The sequence below is a fragment of the Pongo pygmaeus genome, chromosome 9 (assembly GCF_028885625.2).
Source record: "Pongo pygmaeus isolate AG05252 chromosome 9, NHGRI_mPonPyg2-v2.0_pri, whole genome shotgun sequence".
Taxonomy (NCBI): domain Eukaryota; kingdom Metazoa; phylum Chordata; class Mammalia; order Primates; family Hominidae; genus Pongo; species Pongo pygmaeus.
Genome location: NC_072382.2, coordinates 2910336 through 2929194, shown reverse-complemented (window position 1 = coordinate 2929194; position 18859 = coordinate 2910336). Strand labels below are relative to the sequence as shown.

Here is an 18859-nt window from a genome sequence, read left to right as displayed (position 1 = left end):
GTGCTTCCCCTTGTGGTCCAGGAGCATTAGCGCAGGTCCCTTGGTTCATCTGTGTTCCCGCATGGATGTCCATACTTTGTTGAGCCTAAGCATCAAAAATGGCAATTTCCCCCATATCTTTTTTTTTTTTTTTTTGAGACGGAGTCTTGCTCTGTTGCCCAGGCTGGAGTGCAGTGGCGCGATCTCGGCTCACTGCAAGCTCCACCTCCTGGGATCACGCCATTCTCCTGCCTCAGCCTCCCGAGTAGCTGGGACTACAGGCGCCCGCCACCACGTCTGGCTAATTTTTTTGCACTTTTAGTAGAGACGGAGTTTCACCGTGTTAGCCAGGATGATCTCGATCCCCTGACCTCGTGATCCGCCCCTCTCAGCCTCCCAAAGTGCTGGGATTACAGGCTTGAGCCACCGCACCCGGCCTGTTTCTCCCATATCTTTGGGTCTTTGTTCTGAAAACTCCCATTCACACACGTCAATAAATTTAGGGACCAAATGCCTTTTGTCCAATCAATCTGCCTTCTGCGAGTTGGTTTCTTAGCAAACCCACGGGTGCAGTGTACTGCTCGAGGAGATTCCAGCCCAAAGAGTGCAAACGTGTTTGCATCTGGAGTGTGTGTCCCCAGATCCTCTGCCAAGCTCGCTTTCAAGAATAGTCACCACTGGCCTCCCTGGGAACTTGGGGAGAGTGCAGTCAAGCCGAGAGCCCAGGTCCAGCCAGAATTTCCTGGAAGGAGTGCACAGAAAGGCCGGCTGTGTAAGGTGGGTGTGGGTGACAGGAATCTCAGAGTGTCTTAGATTTGGGACTCCTGGGGGAGGATGGGCATCCACATGAACCCTTATTCCATGGGGCAGGTGTGAGGGACTGTCCCCAACAGGTACCAGATGCCTCCTGGGTTCTCTGGGGAGGGTTTAGAGGGTGGAGTGGCAGGAGGAGATGGGATGAGTTACCAAACCGCCCAGAGGTGTGCGAGGGAGGCTGAGGGTCCTCTGGCGCTGAGGTGTGGTGGAGGTGCTGGAAACTTACCACTGTCTTCCTCCAGGTGAAGCAGGGCCTCAGGTAGCCAGGGAACTGGTTGAGCAGAGGAAATCGGATAGACCTTTTTTTTTTTTTTTTTTTTTTTTGTCGTGAACAGACTCAGTGTGGATGGGGGAACTTCCTGGTTTTGAGGGAATGTGGGAAAATTGCCCTTTGGGCTGGGTGAAGAAAGAAGCAAGTGGAACCCTGGGACCCCTGGACTTCCTCCTCCAGAGGAAGTGGCTTTGGTTGTGGGCCAGCGAGCCTGTGCGTCCCCAGCCCCAGGGCGTTCACCACTTCAGAGAAGCATGGCGACAGTTCGGCCAGATGAGAGGATCCAGGCTGACTGGAGGAAGGAAGGGCTTTATCTCATCTGGGCTCAGGTTTGGGAGAGACAGCTTCTCAGAGGAGGTGATGCCTCAGCCAGTCTTAAAGGTGAGCACGGATTGGTTGGGTATGGGAAGGGCATCCTGGCTAAGAGAATAGCATAGATAGTGGCTTAGAGGTGAGCCCAGGCTTGGAGTGTTCAGGAAGCTGAGCCACTGGAAGGGGCTGGGACCAAGGGTGTACAGTGGGGTGATGGGGCAGAAAGTGAGTCTAGAGAGAGGGGTGACCCTGGGAGGGCTGGGCAGGGACACAGCCAGATGTGCACTGAGAAAGTATTGCTCTGACCGCCACACCCTGGAGGCTGGGACCTCTGAGGGGTCTCCCGAGTGAGAGGAGGCCAGCTTCAGAGCTGACCCCTGCCTACACCACTGCCTGGACATTTGAAATGGCTTTGGGCCTATCTTAACCCAACACACATTTATTAAGCACCTACTGTGTGCATGCCCCGTGCCAGCTGTTTGGGATGCCAGCTGGCAAAGCTGACCGCCCGTTGGTAGCTTGCATTATTAGCGTGCACGTGCAGGCTTCGGGGAGGCAGATGATCCCGGGTCACCACGATGCCTAAGGAAATGACTCACTGCCTACGAGCACTTGAGTTCTTCCTGTGTGTGCAGTGGACACCGCCGCAGGGTTCTGAGCCCCTTCTGTTCTCCAAGGGGCCTCTGGCTGATGTGCTGATGAGGGATTGAGGGGAGGGGGCAGTGCAGGAGGTCTCTGCTGTGGTCCAGATGAGAGGTGGTGTGGACTTGGATGGGGCATGGGGGGATTTGAAGGGCAGGTTTGGAACCTCCCTGGAAGGAGGGCTGACAGGCTTCCTGCTGGTTGGGGCCTGGGCTGAGAGGGCCAACTGAGGGGGTCTCCAGGGCGAGGCTGCCGAGAAGGGGCGGCTGGGGGTGACATGAGGGGAGGCAACCCTGTAGGTCCATCCACGGGAGGGGCCTGTGGGCCAGCAGAGAGGGCAGAGTGTGCAGTTTGCGGCTGTGGTCTGAGCTGGACGTGAGGGTGTCATTCGCATGAGGTCCTATTTAGAGCTCCCATCCTGGATGAGATGACCAGGAGTGGATGGGGCTAGAGAGCAGAGGGGCCGAGGGCCAAGGCTGGACCCCAGCATGAGGAGGAGGTGCCCAGGGTTCTGACCAGGGAAAGGGAGGGAAAAATAAAGGAGCTGGGCCTGGAGAGGAGAGGCAGGTAGGCGAGTGGAGGCCTGGGAGCTTCCTTGGGGCCGAGAGCTGGAGTCACTGGTGGCTTTGGCAAGAGTGTCATGGGCATGGGGGCTGACCCTTGGGATTCAAGCAGGAGGAATGGGCTGGACACCCTTCTGAAGGGTTTTGCACCAAAAGGGGGCTGAGAAACGGGACTGTGGCTGGAGGGGAAGTGGGGCGAAGAAAGAGAACCTTTGTTCACAATTTTAAGATTTAAAAGAGTGATGCTGCAGAGGACAGAAGAGTGATCTGGAGGGAGCGGGGAGGGTCTGGCCTTCGCCATTACTCCATGGGTGAAGTGAACGTGTTCTCCTTGAGGCTTCCTACTCTTACTCCTATGATTCTCCAAGGACCTGTCTCAATAAAGCCAACAAGGTTTTGCCTGGGGTGGGACTAGAGCGGAGGCAGGGTTGGATGAGACTCCTGCCCTCCCGAACCTCAGTTCCTGCCCGCCTTACACCTTCTCAGCCAGGTGAGGTGCGGTTGCAGACCTTGGTCGATGGGGGCTGCCTGGATCCCACAGTGGGATCTGTGTCTGACACCCTGTGGGGCTCTGTCCCAGTACCCCAGGCTTTGTATGTGTTGTCTTGGGAATCACAGCCTTTTGAGGGGCCTCCAGCCTGCTGTGGGCACTGGGTGCCTGGCCTCGGCTTCATCTGGGAGGTGTCAGGTTAAGAGTCTGGGAGGCTGGGTTCAAAGGTCCTTCACCTCCTGACCTGGTATCCTTGGGCTGCAGGGGTCAGCCCTCAGCCCAAAGGGGCTAGGCTCGTCAGGTAGCCCTGGGGGTGGGGGCTGGTGGTGCCCACTCTGCCTCTCATCTGCTAGGCCCCTGCTCTGCAGGTGCACATGAGGAAGTGGGTTGTCAGGTGCTGAGGAACCTTCTAGAACTGGACTCTGTGAATGCGCTTCTGAGATTGGAGTTTGGGCAGAGATTCTAGGAGGAGTGGCAGGGGCTGGACCTCATCCAGGGCTGGTTCTTGCCGGGCTGGGCATTGGGCTCAGATACATCCCATGTGAGGTACGTGGAATTGTGGCCTTTAGGGCCAGGGCCCCAGAGGAGGCTCTGCCAACAGGGGCTTCTCCACTGGACTCTAGTGAACCAGGGAACCCAGACGGGCTTAGGGCCAAGGGCCCAGTCCCTGACACCAGTGTCCAAATGGAGGGAGGGCAGCAACCTGCTATGGGCTTTGGGGAGAGGCCTGTGGTCCTGGATGGGCGAGCACCCTCCCCTCACTGGGCTCCACTGTGGGCCTGGACCTGGGGCTCCAACATGGTGAGCTGTGGTTCACAAATTTGTGTTCACGCTGGCCAACAGCCACAGCTGAAGGAGATAAAGGCCCAGATGGCAGCATGGGGGAGGCGTCCAGTGTGGGGCCTGAAGACTGGAGCCCTCGGGGCCTTTGAGGGACAGCGAGGGTGTAGTCTGGAGTAGCCCACGTCCCCTTTCTCATACCACAGGCCAAGGGACCAGAGGAGATGGGTGGAGGAGCTGGGACCCTGCTCTAGGAAGCTTACTCATTGCTTGGGGGAGACCTGGTTTGCTCGGGACCGAGGAGTTTTGGGATGTAGGACTTCCCATGCCAAAATTGGGACAGCTCTGGACAAACTGGGTCACCCTCCCCTCATGGGACCCTGGAGGCCAGAGGGCATCTCTCCGGCCCTTGACCTGGAGGCAGGAAGGGACGATGGTGGAGGTTGGGGAGGTAGCCAGGCAACGGCATAGGAACTGGGAACTGTGGGGTGGTGGGCCCAACCTGTGGACTCCCTTGAGGGATGCCTTGCCCGACCTCAGGACTCAGGAAGAAGGAAGAACAACCCCTGCAAAGGACGGATGTCCATCCAGGGAGGCAGGGGGAGGAGCCAGCAGCTGGCGGTTCCAGCCTGGCAAGGGCTGTGGTGGGGTGTGTGTACATGTGTACGTGTGCATATGAGCGTGTGTGTGCATGTGAAGGGCATCGTGGAATCAGGAAGAGATGTGCCTTAGAATGGGGTCCTGAGAGAGCAGCCTCACACCTGCTCACCAGCCAGAACTGGGAAACTCAGGCAGGATGGGTGGCATGGCCACCAGTGCCTCTGTCCCCCCACAGGCACCTGCCTGAGGGCCTGGAGCTTAGCTACTGCCCATCTCTTAGGTACACACGTCTCCCTCAACCGCAGCCTCCTTTTGTCCCAGTCCCTTTTCCCCCAGGAACAAAGGGCAGCCCCAAGCTCTCACCATCCAACCCACATCCAGGATCTCTTTATTTTATTTTTCATAAGACAAGGTCTTGCTCTGTCATCCAGGCTGGAGTGCAGTGGTGTGATCATAGCTCACTGCCACCTTGAACTCCTGGGTTCAAGTGATCCTCCTGCCTCAGTCTCCCTAGTAGCTGGGACTGCAGATGAATACCACCACACCCAGCTAATTAAAAAAAAATTTGTTTTTATAGAAACAAGATCTTGCTATGTCACCTGGGCTGGTCTTGAACTCCTGGCCTCAAGTGATCTTCCCACTGGAATTACAGGCATGAGCCATAGTGCCCAGCCTCCAGGTCTTTTAGAACCTTCAGAATTCAGTAGGGAATCCAGAAAGCAGCAGGAAGGATTTCCAAAAAACAAGAGGAGAAGTCACAAAACCCATGCAATTACTTCTGACCCTTGGAGGCCTCTCAGCTCTCACCTATCCTCCCTGCCCCTAGGCTTGCTGGCAGCTTCAGGGAGCCTGGCTATTTGGTTTCCACTGGGGGCAGCCACACTGGCATCTCAGTGAGGTGTAGCAGCCTCCCTTCCCTGCTCCGGGCACCCTGGACGTGGCTGGGTGAGTTTCTAAAACTCTGGTGGTTCCCACCCCGGACCTCTGGTGACACTGCTGTGTTCCTGGGGCAGCCAGCCCTGGGGCCCTGGCCCCTCAGCCCCCACTGGATCACGCCACATTTTGCAAACCAAAGAAGCATGAGAGATAGAGAGCTCCAGCTTCAAGCACTGCCTGCCCTGCACTCATCTTTGGATGGGTCTGTGCCTTTGTCCCCTGCCTGGAATGATCCCCTTGCCTGTACGTCCCTTCCCTTCCATCCTTGGATCTTGGCACAAGTCATTGCCCTGAAAATCCCCCGTCCCCTCCTTCATCATGCAACCTGGGCACCGCCCTGCTTTGTATACTTATTTCTGCTTCTGCCTGCCCACCCGGAAGCCCCTGAAGGCACAGTCGCCCCTGAGGTCCCAGGGGGATATTGCTGAATGGACGGACAGACAGGTGAGGCCATAAATCAGACATCCCTAGTCCAGGCCTCAATTTGACATTTGAGGAGGGGGCGCTGCTCAGGCCACCAGGCCCGGGCCCAGGTGCCCAGACACCCTCAGCAACATCTGCCAGGCTGCCACGGCTAATATCCAAATACAGGGCCCTGCGAGGTGGCTCATGCTTGTAATCCCAGCACTTTGGGAGGCTGAGGCTGGCAGATCACTTGAGGCCAGGAGTTTGAGACCAGCCTAGCCAACAAGGCAAAACCCTGTCTCTACTAAAGATACAAAAAATTGGCTGGGTGTGGTGGCGCATGCCTGTAATCCCAGCTACTTGAGAGGCTGAGGCATGAGAATCGTGAACCTGGGAGGCGGAGGCTACAGTGAGCCAAGACTGTACCACTCCACTCCAGTCTGGGCAAAAGAGTGAGACTCTCTATCTCAATAAAACCCAAAAAACTCCCCCAAAAACCAAAAACCCAAAAGCAAATACAAATAAGGCCCCACATGAGCTCAATTCACTAACTGCTTCAAATTAAAACCTGGGGTAACCCAGGGAAGGGGGCAGTTGTAGATAGGGCTCAGCAGGGGGGCCCCAATCTTAAAATCCCCAGCAGTCAGCATGCCTGCCAGGTGCCTGTGCTTATGACAGGGCCCAGTACTCTGCAGCCAGCCCCACCAGGCTGGCATCTTCACCACTGACCAGGCCTTGCATGGGTCTGGAACTCTTGAGCCTCAGTTTCCCCATCTGTGAAATGGGGACAGCGTTAATCCCTGCCTCACAGGATTCTTGTGAAGATTAGACAAGATCATTTGCACATAAAGTGCATGACATGAGGCTGCCTGGCAGAGACGGTGTGCTGCAGTGGCAGCTGGTACTGACCAGCAGCTAGGGGATGGGGCCACTGGTGGGTGCTAGGCATGTGTGCCTCAGTGCTCACTCAGGGCTGGCGTGAAGACTGATGCATCAGAGTCATAGTGACCTGTATCCCATGGACTGTCCTGAACTCTGACAAAGGTGGGGTTCACTGCCCAAACTGCTCGTCATGTAGATAACATTTCATCCTAGGCTTGGCACGGTGGCTCATGCCTGTAATCCCAGCACTTTGGGAGGCTGAGGCAGGTGGATCATGAGGTCAAGAGTTTGAGACCAGCTTGGCCAACGTGGTGAAACCCCGTCTCTACTAAAAATACAAAAATTAGCCAGGTGTGGTGGCGAGCATCTGTAATCCCAGCTACTCGGGAGGCTGAGGCAGAATTGCTTGAACCTGGGAGGCAGAGGTTGCAATGAGCCAAGATCGCACCACTGCGCTCCAGCCTGGGCAACAGGGCGAGACCCCATCTCAAAAAACAAACAAACAAACCAAACCCATTTCACCCTGCCTGCCTGTTTACATGACAGGGGTGTAGGTGCCTTTCCTCCCCACCAGCCCACGTCTCTGGGTATAGAGTGAATGTCGTTTTCATTGCGGCACAGCTGGAGGGGTGGCCAGTGGCAGCTCTCTGTCCTGCTTGCCCCTCTAGGTTGGAGGGAGAGGCCGATGATGGTGAGGGTAGTGGCATCCTCAAGAAGAAGGCCGCTGTGCCAGGCACATACTGACTTGCCCTTTAAGCCTCATCAGTAGCTTTACAGATGAGAAAGAAGAGGCACAGAGAGGTTAAGCAACTTGCCCAAGGACACACAGCTAGTAAGAGGCAGATGCTCTGCCCAACTCCACAGCCTACGTGTTTGCTGATGGCCAGGCAGTGCCTGTCCCCTCTTCCCCATACTGTTCCCCTTGCTGGGCCAATGCTGAGGAGCAGGTCTGATAGCCTCCAAGGTGAAGCCAGCTCCTGAGCTGCAGCCAAGCCCTGCAGCCCTCTCCAGCGCCCTCCCCTGGGCCCATTCTCTGCTCACTCTCTGAGCTCGGCCTGTGTGCCGCCACCTCCCTCACCACTTCCCCAGCTGCCCTGATTGCTGGCCCCCAGCTCCCAGCCAGAAGCAGGACTATGATTCCTTGTTGTTCCAAAGCAGCCAGGGCACAGTTGTGCTCAGGACTGAAGGGTGTGAGTGTCCATACGTGCCCAGGCAGTGACCACGCAGTGGGCAGGTGCAGGCCCGACAGAGAGGCTGCAGCCTCAGGGCTGGCTGTCACCGAGGGGCTCCGGGCAGCAGCGCCAATGGCGGGAACGAAGGCAGAGGGCGCCGGGCTGCCGGCCGGGCCTGCGGGGGGATAGGGCAGGAAGAGGAAGAGGAGGAGCTGGGGATGAGGAGGGAAGGAAGGAGGGGCAGGGGGAGCAGAGAGGAAATGGGGGAGGGGCGGCAGGGCGGGTACCCACCTCTCCGCAGAGCGGGCTCTTTGTCTCCCCTCCCCCACCCCCTGGAGACGGGCGAGGCCCACGTGCTGTTTCCCACTGAGGTGCGAGTGACACCGCCCCACCCCCAGATCCGAGGGGTGTTGGGGTTTTGTGAAAAATACGCTTCTGCCCGCTGCAGCCCGGACAGCCACACTGGACAGAGCCCCCATCTTAGACTTGAGGGGACTCGGGGTCAGAGAGCAAGGCCCTGGCCCAAGTCACCCCCAGGTGTGAGGCATGAATGAGGTGGGTGGGGGTCCTGGTGGCTGTGCCGTTTCGGGACGCCAGGGGGCAGCAGGCGCCCAGCTTCAGCCCTCAGGCTGCCAGGCTCCAGTGGGCAGGAGGCTGCTTGGCTTCTGGCTGCCCCTGTGGCTGGGGAAGGGGACACGGGCAACCTCTTGGTTGAGCATCTACTCTGAGCAGCCCTCGCCTGTGGGGTGCAGCCACCTGGGAGTGTGTTAACCTGGGAGGCGGCCAGGGCGAGCCTGCCGTCACCTCCTGGCCTCCGCGCTGGGTCTGGCCGACTGCCCTGCCTTCAAAACTCGGCCAGGAGGAGGTGGAAAATGGGAGGGAGGAAGGAAGGAAGGAAAGAAGGAAGGAGTGAAGTGTTGGGGGCTCCCCTCCTTCTCTGACTCTGGAGGTCAGTGGGGCGGGACCCCGGCCCAGGGCAGGAGGTGGCTTCATTGTCTCTGACTTGCTGGGGGTCCCTGGGCCGGTCACTCCACCTCTCTGTGCCTCAGTTTCCTGCACAGGAAAGTAACAGGATTCAGAGAGGTCACGCCACGTAGCAGACGCTTTTAACTGACATCTGAAATAAAGTCTCCCTCAAGGCCTGGGAAGCCCCTTCACCCCCGAGGGCCCAGTAGGCGTGAGGCTTCCTCAGTAACTGTAGGCCCCTCCTCCTGCAGTGGAGGAGTGGTGGGGTGCATCTGGGGGCCCTCATGCCACCTCTCTGGAGGCATCCCCACTCTCTGGCATTTCAAATAGGCCCTGAGCGTCTCTGAACACTGTTGCTTGGGTGTGGAAAGCAGGGTGGGAGGGAGTGGCTTGGAGAGGTCTTGAGGCCCTGGTGCACCCCGTAGGCAGGAGATGCTGGTCACAGGGGTCTCCCCCAGCTCCAGCAGGAAGTCAGGGGGCTTGGTGGGGAGGGAGATCTGCTCACATCAGATTTGTTTTTCCTGCTGTTTCCCTGATAAAGTGAGCCACTGGGCCTGGGACCCTTGTGTCTGTGTCCTGTGGATTGGCAGGGAGAGGAGGAAAGGCCTGGTGGGCTCAGAGCTGGCTTCAGGGGTGTCTGACATAGGTCCCCACATGTCCTTGAGACCCTCCTCGGTACCTGCTTCCTAGCCCGGGAGCCCCCTTCCTAGCCCAGAAAGGCGCCATGTGGAGCCCAGGATGACCAGTGACCCTCGGTTTCCTGGGACATTCAGTGCCGAAACCAGCAGTCTCAGACAGGCTGGGATCAGGGGGTCCCTCTCTTCCAGACCCCAAGGGAAGCAGCCCCTGGTCCCGTTCTGGAGCAGGGGTGACTGTTCCCTATTCCCACTGGGCCTCTCCTCAGGGCCTGCCCAGCTCCGCCCATCAGTTCCTGGGGAGTGAGGACCCCTGGCCTGAACCCCCAGCACAAGGCAGTCCCTGTAATCGGAGCTTGTGCCGCATGTGGCCGCGTCACCGGAGGGAGGCCGGCACCTGTGGAGGACGTGCCTGGCAGCCGCCCCAAGCACAGCCTGTCCTGGGGGGCGGGGCAGCCTTGTGCGCGGGGAACCAGTGCGGGGGAGCTCTCCTGGCCCAGCATGGCCCCCCGCCAAGTGTGTGCTGAGCCGCCTGTTGCGGGAGGGGGGGCCTTGGGTTAATCTGTCACTCCCCATGCCCCTGGGGCCTCTGGGCTGGATGACTCCCCACCCCATCTTATGGATGGGAAGGTGGAGGCTCAGTGGGGGCAGGGGTCTCTCGGGCCTTTGGGGGCAGAGCCAGTCAAGCTCCTGTCCAGGGCTGGTCTGAGGACCTGCTGCTGGGTGATGTGGTTTGAGGCCAAAGGGGTGGCCTTTCCAGAGTCAGGCATCCCTGGGCAGGGTTGTACCCTGCACAGATGCCCAGCCCTGGCTCTAGGGCTTGGGGTGGGAGATGTCAGGGGAGATTCCCAGGGCCCTGACTTCTTTCTGTTTCTGCTTTCTTGTCCCCTCTCAGAAGTCCTATGGAGGGGCTCCGGCTGGGTGAAAGGCAGTGCCAACCTCAAGTCTCAGTGATCTCAGGCAGGTGGCTTAACCTCTGGGAGCCTGAGTCCCCTCCCTTGCAAAATGGACACGAACACACCTCCCTCTCAGGGGTCTTGGAAGGATTAAATGAGGCAACGAGCCCAGCCCTGGGTTAGGGCAGCGCCCTGAGCAGGCACAAGATGAAGCCAGTGAGTGTTGTCATTGTTTATAATATCCCTCTGGCCCTCTCCAAAGGGCACCACCTCGGGAGCAGCTGGGGAGGCAGCCGGGAAGGGCACAGACACCTCTTGCAGGGTCCCTGGGGTGCTGTGGGAGGGTGGTACTGCTGAGGGCAGGCTCCGGGTACCCAGAGACTCTCTAGTGGGCCCTGGAACAGCACAGATTCAGGTGGTGTCCAGCCCTCACCTCCTACCCACCTTGACCCTGTGCCTGCATTCCCCAGCCCTTTGTGACTGATGGGTGATATGGGGCCCATGGCTCAATGGAACATTCTTTGAGGCCTTCGTTTGTTTGAAGACAGATAGCTCAGGGCCTCAGAACCCAGGGAACAGGCCCGAGGCAGGTTTCACCATGGGTCAGAGGGGAAAGAAGAGCTCCTGGCCTGTCCTTGGTCACTCCCTGATAGGGGCCATTGGCCCGCTGGCCGGGTGTCCTGTGTCCCAGAATTTGGGTTCCCTGGGGCTCTGGGTAGGGATTGGGCCTAACCTAGGACAGGCATTCCTAGCCCTGTGAAGCCACCTGCGGCACACATTCCTGATGGGGCCATGAACATGCCGACAAGGCAGCTGTACAGCTGCCACACCCGGGAAGGGGAGGCCGCGGGCAGCCGGGGAGGCACTGGAGTGGAGGTCACCCGCCAGAAAGCACATGTGGCCAAGGACATGGCTTCCTGGGCCTACCCTGGTTCTGCTACTCACGGGCCAGTGTGTTTGCCTCTGGAAGCCTCTGTCTCCTCGGCTCTAAAGTGGGCCTACAACATTGACCGACCACCCATGAGGCTGTGGTGAGGACTGGCCCAGGGGTGGCCCCTGGGAAATAGCTGGCTTAACGATTCCAGCACGAAGATCCACCAGGATTGGGACCTAGGCTTCTCTGGCTTCTGGGTCTTTCCTAGCAGGAATGCACAGCAGTGAGGCTGCAGGTTAATCCTGCCTTAACTGCTTGTGCAGCAAGTTTTTCTTTTTCTTCTTCTTCTTTTTTTTTTTTTTTAGAGGGTGTCTTGCTCTGTCATCCAGGCTGGAGGTAGTGGCACTATTATGGCTCACTATAGCCTCAACCTCCTGGGCTCAAGCAATCTTCCCACCTCAGCCTCCCGAGTAGCTGGGACCACAGGCACGTGCCATCACACCCAGCTAATTCAAAAAATATTCGTAGAGATGGGGTTTCTCTATGTTGCCCAGGCTTGTCTGGAACTCCTGAGCTCAAGCGAGCCACCTGCCTTGGTCTCCCAAAGTACCGAGGGTATAGGTGTGAGCCATGGCTGCTATAAGCTTTCAATCTTCTTAAGCCTTGGTTTCCTTGTCTGTAAAAGGCCAACTGAAACCTACCTATGCCTTCCCCATGTATTAGGGTATGTAACGCCCCACTGTGATGGACAAGCCTACATTTCTAGTGGGTTAAGATGCAATAAGAGTTTATTCTTTGTGCCCAACACAGGCAGTGTGGTGTGCAGAGGGTGCTTGGGGGTTCTCGCCTCATGGCCCCTCAGGGTCTGGAGCCTCCATCTGGCCAGCAGAGGGCGCGGAAGGACTGCCTGGGCAGCTCGGACGTGACCGCCTGGAAGTGGTGTACAGCGTTCCTGACAACGTTCCCAGCCAAAACGGGTCCCACCGCCCACTTGTGTGCAAGATAGCTGGAAAATGTCTCTCTGTGTGCTCCGAGGAGAATGCAAAGGCTGGTGGATGTAGTGCCTTTCCTCTACTGCTCTCTCAGCTGGGGGCAGGAATGACAGGACGTGAACATGCACACAAGGGCCCGGAACTCACGACCCCCCACAGCGGTCCCCCGCCCTCCTCCCGCTCCTGTGCTTGCAGGATTTGGGGCACTAGCACAACACAGCCCACCCCTTGGGACTAGCACCCCCTCCGCAGTTCTGCTCTCTGCAGCAACATAGAGTACAAATATTGTTCCTTTTGTTTCTTTTTTCCCTTTGGATACATTTTTAATTACAAAAATAGAGCTTGATTGTTGCACCCAGACAGATGTTTGCTTGCTTCTGGGCCCATTGGGCCTCCTCTCAGAGCCTGGAACTCCCAGCCCCCAGCTCCTGGGGTGCCTTCCTCCAGGTGTGTCCCTGGCTTGGGCTGGGGGGACACAGCCCCGCTCCTGGGACGTGCAGGTTTAAAAAGTTATTGGGTACCATCTTTGATCGAATTCAGAGTGACAGACTTAGAGCAGGTCACCTCTCAGCTTCTAACCAGGCCAAGACGGAGGAGTCCCCACAGCACTGGGTTTGACTCTGTAATTAAGCTGGTAAAGTGGAAAAATAAAAGTAGGAAACTTAAGTGGAAACCAAACCAGAAAGTCAGGCAGCCCGGGAGTTCCGAGCCCTGCTTCCTTCCAGCTGCACGGCCTCAGCGGCTGACGCCGTCTCTGCTGCTCTTCTATAACACAGGATGATGGCAGCTACACCCTCTGAGGGGTGTCACCAGGGCCAATGAGTCCTGATGGTTGGAGTGTGGGTATCCGGGGGACACTAGGTCACTACCCACTCTAGCCCTTTGCTCCTAGTCTCTGGGGAGGTGGCAGCACGGGCATGGAGCAGACTAGACTTTGCCTCTTTCTGCCCCCAGGCCAGTTGATATGAGCCCTGCTTGAGGGGTTCGCAGGGCCTGGGGAGCCTTCTTCAGCTTCTCTTTGTTTTCCTAAGATGAAAATTGTGACATCTGTGCTTGTTGCGGGAAATTTGTAAATTGTCTGCAGAGAAGAATATGAAATTGCACATAAATCGTGGCTTTTGGTTCCGCCATCAAGAGCCAAGAATGGCCCTGGCCCCTCTCCTGGGTTAACGCCCTGTCCCGTCCAGTTCACCCCCCTCACTTCAGATCTCGCTTCCCTGAGACCCAGAAGACCCGCCCTGCTCCCCCAGCTGCATCTGCACACTGCCACAGCATTCCATGGGGGTGGGGGTGTCTTGGGACTCAGAGGCAGGCTGGTTGGGGTTCAGGGGACCTCACCTTCCCTCCCTCCCAGATGTCTCTCTGGCTGGCTCACAGGCTCACCTGAGATAGGGGCTTAGATCTCATGGGCTGCTGGACCCTCCAACAGGTGTCTGACAGTCCCCCTCCCGACCTGGGAGGCTCCCGGTTTGAGGAGGGGGCTCCCTGCCTCATGGTAGGTGGGCCAAAAGGGAGGCAGCAGGAAATAATGGTCTCTTTTGGTCTGGCCTGGCTGGGGTGAAGCACCGTGTGTGTGCGTGCGTGTGTGTGTGTGTGTGTGTGTGTGCGTGCGCGCACGACCAAGGTCTGTACCAGGAAGGGCTGCAGGCGGGGGAGGGGCATGGTCCTTCACAGCCCCTTCCCCTATGACCTCGGGCAGATCTTTCACTTTTACCCAGTACAACAGCTTCCAGCCAGCCTGGACAGGCAGATCCCGGGGCTGGAGTGGTCTGGCCCAGGGCTGAGAAGGGCTGGGACCCCCGACAGTGACATGATGGGCTTAGCCTCTGTTCCATCTACTGGGCAGGGTGGGCCTCCGCAGATAGCGGCTTCAGACTCCAGCTCCAGGGGGCTGGTGGGAGTCTCTCAAGGTGTCCCACACATGGTCCCTCGGGGAAAGAGTAGAGCTGACCCCGTCCCCCCTCCCGACTCGAGGGCCTTAGGGGCAGCAGGTGTGTGAGGGCTCCAGGCGCGCGGAGCCCTCGAAGGGACACCAGCCCAGCAGCAGCAGGCCGCGCGGGGGCAGCCGAAGACCCCATCCGGCGCAGGCCAGGGCCGAGCTGGCAGCGGCGGGTCCAAGCCCCGTCAGCTGGCGCAGGAGGCCCACGGGCGAGCGCCGAACGGAGCTGGGCGCCGGGGTCCGGACCGGGCCGGGGTCGAGTTGGGCCTGGCCGGACACCGGACCCGCCAGGAGCCGGCCCCTGCCGCGCTGGGCTGAGGCCCCCGCCTGCAGACAAAGGAGCCGGCGGGGGGCGGGAGCCGGGGGGGTGGGGGAGTGTTGCAGGGGGGATGGGGCGAGGGGGCGGGGCGTCGCGGTGTCACGTTACCGCCCGCAGCGCCCTTTAACTCCCGCCCCCGCCCCGCTCACCGCCCCCTTCCCCTGCTACAGCGCGCTCGCCCCGCGGCCACCAATCAGCCGCGCGCCCCGGCCGCGCGCCCCGCCCCGCCCCCGGTGGGTGTGCGCGCGGCCAATGGGCGGTGCGCGGGGGCCGGGCCGCGGCGGGGCGGGGCAGCGGGGCGGCCGCCAATCGCCGTGGTGTTGTTGAAACTGAAAATACTACATTATGCTAATCGCGGCCGGGCCCGCGCGCACGGGGGTGGGGCCCGCGCGTATAAAGGGGGCGCAGGCGGGCTGGGCGTTCCACAGGCCAAGTGCGCTGTGCTCGAGGGGTGCCGGCCAGGCCTGAGCGAGCGAGCTAGCCAGCAGGCATCAAGGGGGCGCGGCTGCCGGCCGGACCAGACAGGCGAACCCGACGCAGGAGAGTCCACCACCGGACAGCCAGGTAGCCGCCGCGTCCCTCGCACACGCAGAGTCGGGCGGCGCGGGGTCTCCCTTGCGCCCGGCCTCCGCCCTCTCCTCCTCTCCTTTCCCCTTCCCGCTTCTTCTCGCTGTCCTCTCCTCTCTCGCTGCCCGCGTTCGCGCAGCCCCGGGCCATGTCCGACGCGTCCCTCCGCAGCACATCCACGATGGAGCGTCTTGTCGCCCGTGGGACCTTCCCAGTACTTGTGCGCACCAGCGCCTGCCGCAGCCTCTTCGGGCCGGTGGACCACGAGGAGCTGAGCCGCGAGCTGCAGGCCCGCCTGGCCGAGCTGAACGCCGAGGACCAGAACCGCTGGGATTACGACTTCCAGCAGGACATGCCGCTGCGGGGCCCTGGACGCCTGCAGTGGACCGAAGTGGACAGCGACTCGGTGCCCGCGTTCTACCGCGAGACGGTGCAGGTGGGGCGCTGCCGCCTGCTGCTGGCGCCGCGGCCCGTCGCGGTCGCGGTGGCTGTCAGCCCGCCCCTCGAGCCGGCCGCTGAGTCCCTCGACGGCCTCGAGGAGGCGCCGGAGCAGCTGCCTAGTGTCCCGGTCCCGGCCCCGGCGTCCACCCCGCCCCCAGCCCCGGTCCTGGCTCCAGCCCCGGCCCCGGCTCCGGTCGCGGCTCCGGTCGCGGTCGCGGTCCTGGCCCCGGCCCCGGTCCCGGCCCCGGCCCCGGCCCCGGCCCCGGCCCCGGCTCCGGCTCCGGCCCCGGCTCCAGTCGCGGCCCCGGCCCCAGCCCCGGCCCCGGCCCCGGCCCCGGCCCCGGCCCCGGCCCCCGCCCCGGCCCCGGCCCCGGACGCGGCGCCTCAAGAGAGCGCCGAGCAGGGCGCGAACCAGGGGCAGCGCGGCCAGGAGCCTCTCGCTGACCAGCTGCACTCGGGGATTTCGGGACGTCCCGCGGCCGGCACCGCGGCCGCCAGCGCCAACGGCGCGGCGATCAAGAAGCTGTCCGGGCCTCTGATCTCCGGTGAGCCCCGCACGGCCCCGCCCCGGCCCGGCCCGGCCCGGCCCCGCTTTGTCCGGCCGGCCGGTCCCCCTAGCCCTCGGGGGCCTCGCTGGGTTCCCGCCTCCTCCCGTGGCATTAAAGGGCCCGCAGCGCTCAGGGCGCGGCTGCGCCCTCACCCCCCTCCCCGCCCCGTTGTTGTGCCCTCCAGCGGCTTTGCGCGGGCGGGGTGGGAGGCTGAATCCTGGCCGCGACCCCCCGGGAGCGCGGTCTTCGCTCCCGGCCGCGGGAGCCCCTCCCCGGGCGCGGCCGGGCGCCGTGAGCACGGCGTAGAGGGGGTTAAGCGCGGCGGCGGCCCCGGGGGGCTTGGCCGCGGGACAAGGGGAAATGCTTACACAGCACATTGCGCGGCGACGTAAACAAAGCTGACCCGCCGCGGACCTCGGCGCGGGCGGGGACGGCGCCCCCACCCCGGCCGGCCCGCGCCCCGCGCCCTCTCCCGGCCCCCTCTCGGGTCTCCGGGCCGGCCCCGCCCTGACCGGCCGCGCGCGCTGTCGCCCGCAGATTTCTTCGCCAAGCGCAAGAGATCAGCGCCTGAGAAGTCGTCGGGCGATGTCCCCGCGCCGTGTCCCTCTCCAAGCGCCGCCCCCGGCGTGGGCTCGGTGGAGCAGACCCCGCGCAAGAGGCTGCGGTGAGCCAAGTGAGTACAGCGCACCTGGGGGGCGCGGAGGGCCGACCCGCGGGGTCCCCGCCGGCTTTGCTGACCGCCCCTCTCCCCGCAGTTTAGAGCCCAAAGAGCCCCGAGGGAACCTGCCGGGGCAGCGGACGTTGGAAGGGCGCTGGGCCTCGGCTGGGACCGTTCATGTAGCAGCAACCGGCGGCGGCTGCCGCAGAGCAGCGTTCGGTTTTGTTTTTAAATTTTGAAAACTGTGCAATGTATTAATAACGTCTTTTTATATCTAAATGTATTCTGCACGAGAAGGTACACTGGTCCCAAGGTGTAAAGCTTTAAGAGTCATTTATATAAAATGTTTAATCTCTGCTGAAACTCAGTGCAAAAAAAAGAAAAAAGAAAAAAAAAAGGAAAAAATAAAAAAACCATGTATATTTGTACAAAAAGTTTTTAAAGTTATACTAACTTATATTTTCTATTTATGTCCAGGCGTGGACCGCTCTGCCACGCACTAGCTCGGTTATTGGTTATGCCAAAGGCACTATCCATCTCCCACATCTGGTTATTGACAAGTGTAACTTTATTTTCATCGCGGACTCTGGGGAAGGGGGTCACTCACAAGCTGTAGCTGCCATACATGCCCATCTAGCTTGCAGTCTCTTCGCGCTTTCGCTGTCTCTCTTATTATTACTGTGTTTATCTTAAACTTGAAGACAAATCTGTTAAAATGGTTCCTGAGCCGTCTGTACCACTGCCCCGGCCCCTCGTCCGCCGGGTTCTAAATAAAGAGGCCGAAAAATGCTGCAACTCCAGTCTGTTTGTGCTTGTGCCTGCCTCCAGCTCCCTTCTCCTGCACCCCCAAAAGCTGGAGAGCTGGAACGCAGGAGAGAGCAGGCCAAAGTGGGCATCCCCAGTCCATCCAAAAGGGGAAGCCTCTCTCCTGGCTGGGCCTGGCCCACACCCACCTGCTCCAGTCCCCTTAACTCAGGAGGGGCGGCCGGCCTGCACTGCACCCTGCATTTATCACCTCCCACCTGCGGGGCTGCAGAAAGACAAGCCTGGGCTTCATGTAGCCGCAGCAGGCAGGGAGCACAGTCCCTGACTTGCTGCCCAGACCCAGGCTTGTTTCAAGGAAACCACCCGCAACCCCTCTGCTGATGGGCTCAAGCCCCTGCTAGTTTGAGGATGCGCTGGGGTGGAGGGTGGGGAGCAGGGCTCACCAAGACACATCCAGTCCTCCAGACTTCTTCAGGCCTTGCACCAGGGTCTCCCTAGGTCTTGCCACAAGACACTCAAAGTGTTCAAGGTCTAGTCACACCTGCAGTGGAGGAGGGGCAGCCTCGAAGCCTCTGAGGGGAGGCAGAAATGGGAGCACAAGGGGGAGGTGCCCTGGAACCAGGAGGGCATGGGGAGGGGTGGCTTCTGATAATCAGGCTTTGGTGGAAGAAGTCAAGGCTGAGTGCACCCCTGTGCACCCACACTGTCCGCCCTACCAGCCCCTAGTTTCAAAGCGTTCCCTCTTAGTAAAAGAGACTTTTATTTTTTTTTTTAATAGCTGACCTATAAACCTCTGAAAATTATGGCTTACAATGGAAAGGGTGATGTAAAATAGCAAAAACAGAACGGCTAGCAGTATTTTTGCTGGTGCCTTGGGCTAGGAGAAGAAAAGAACTGGTGGACCCTTACGGGGCCCTACGTGACAGTTGCTGACTTCCTCCCCCCACCTCCACCGGGGTCAGGGACAAAGGGGGGCTCAACTTGAGATGGTCGAGATGTATTTAGACATATAATTAACTGAGCCTCCCCCAGCTGCCTGGAAGGGCTGGGCGAGGAGGGTGATGGGCCTGGCCTCGAGGCCCAGCTGGGGCCAGACTCTGGGAAATGCCCCCGGGACCTGAGAGTGGCAGGTCCCGCTGCTTCGGCTCAGCAACAGGGACCCTCAGCTGACGGTGATGAGGGACCAGACCCATGTAGACCTGGCTTCGGCCTTCAAACCTCTCCCCTAGGGGAGAAACCTCCACATTCACCTGTGTGAGCAGGACAAAGCCTTTTCCCTTCTGAAATAAAGGGGGGTGGCAGTGCCTTCTGCCTTGGGCTGGGAGGAGGCTGGACCGGGTGCCTGGCAGGCAGTTAGTGGGTGCACAGCGTAACCTGAGTTAACTGTTTTTGGTGACCGATCTGCTGGGTT

General features: G+C 60.1%; 2 protein-coding genes across 6 annotated transcripts; both read left to right on the top strand.

Moving 5' to 3' along the window:
• Window positions 1–674: 674 nt before the first annotated feature.
• Window positions 675–13851, top strand: LOC129008152 (beckwith-Wiedemann syndrome chromosomal region 1 candidate gene B protein-like). Its single transcript, XM_054440005.2, has 3 exons — window positions 675–756; window positions 1131–1447; window positions 12030–13851. The coding sequence occupies exons 2-3, from the start codon at window positions 1142–1144 to the stop codon at window positions 12447–12449; spliced, it is 726 nt and encodes a 241-aa protein (XP_054295980.1). The 5' UTR covers window positions 675–756; window positions 1131–1141; the 3' UTR covers window positions 12450–13851.
• Window positions 13852–14791: 940 nt separating this feature from the next.
• Window positions 14792–17471, top strand: CDKN1C (cyclin dependent kinase inhibitor 1C). Of its 5 annotated transcripts, none has more exons than XM_054440004.2 (4): window positions 14818–15033; window positions 15208–15472; window positions 16563–16698; window positions 16786–17471. In XM_054440004.2, exons 2-4 carry the CDS (start codon window positions 15218–15220, stop codon window positions 16920–16922), a joined length of 528 nt encoding a protein of 175 aa, XP_054295979.1. In that variant the 5' UTR covers window positions 14818–15033; window positions 15208–15217; the 3' UTR covers window positions 16923–17471. The 5 variants fall into 5 exon arrangements, with proteins under 5 accessions (XP_054295978.1, XP_063526761.1, XP_054295976.2 ...); XM_054440002.2 differs by having other exon boundaries at window positions 15208–16022; window positions 16781–16872; XM_054440003.2 differs by having other exon boundaries at window positions 14792–15472.
• The last annotated feature ends 1388 nt before the right edge of the window (window positions 17472–18859 follow it).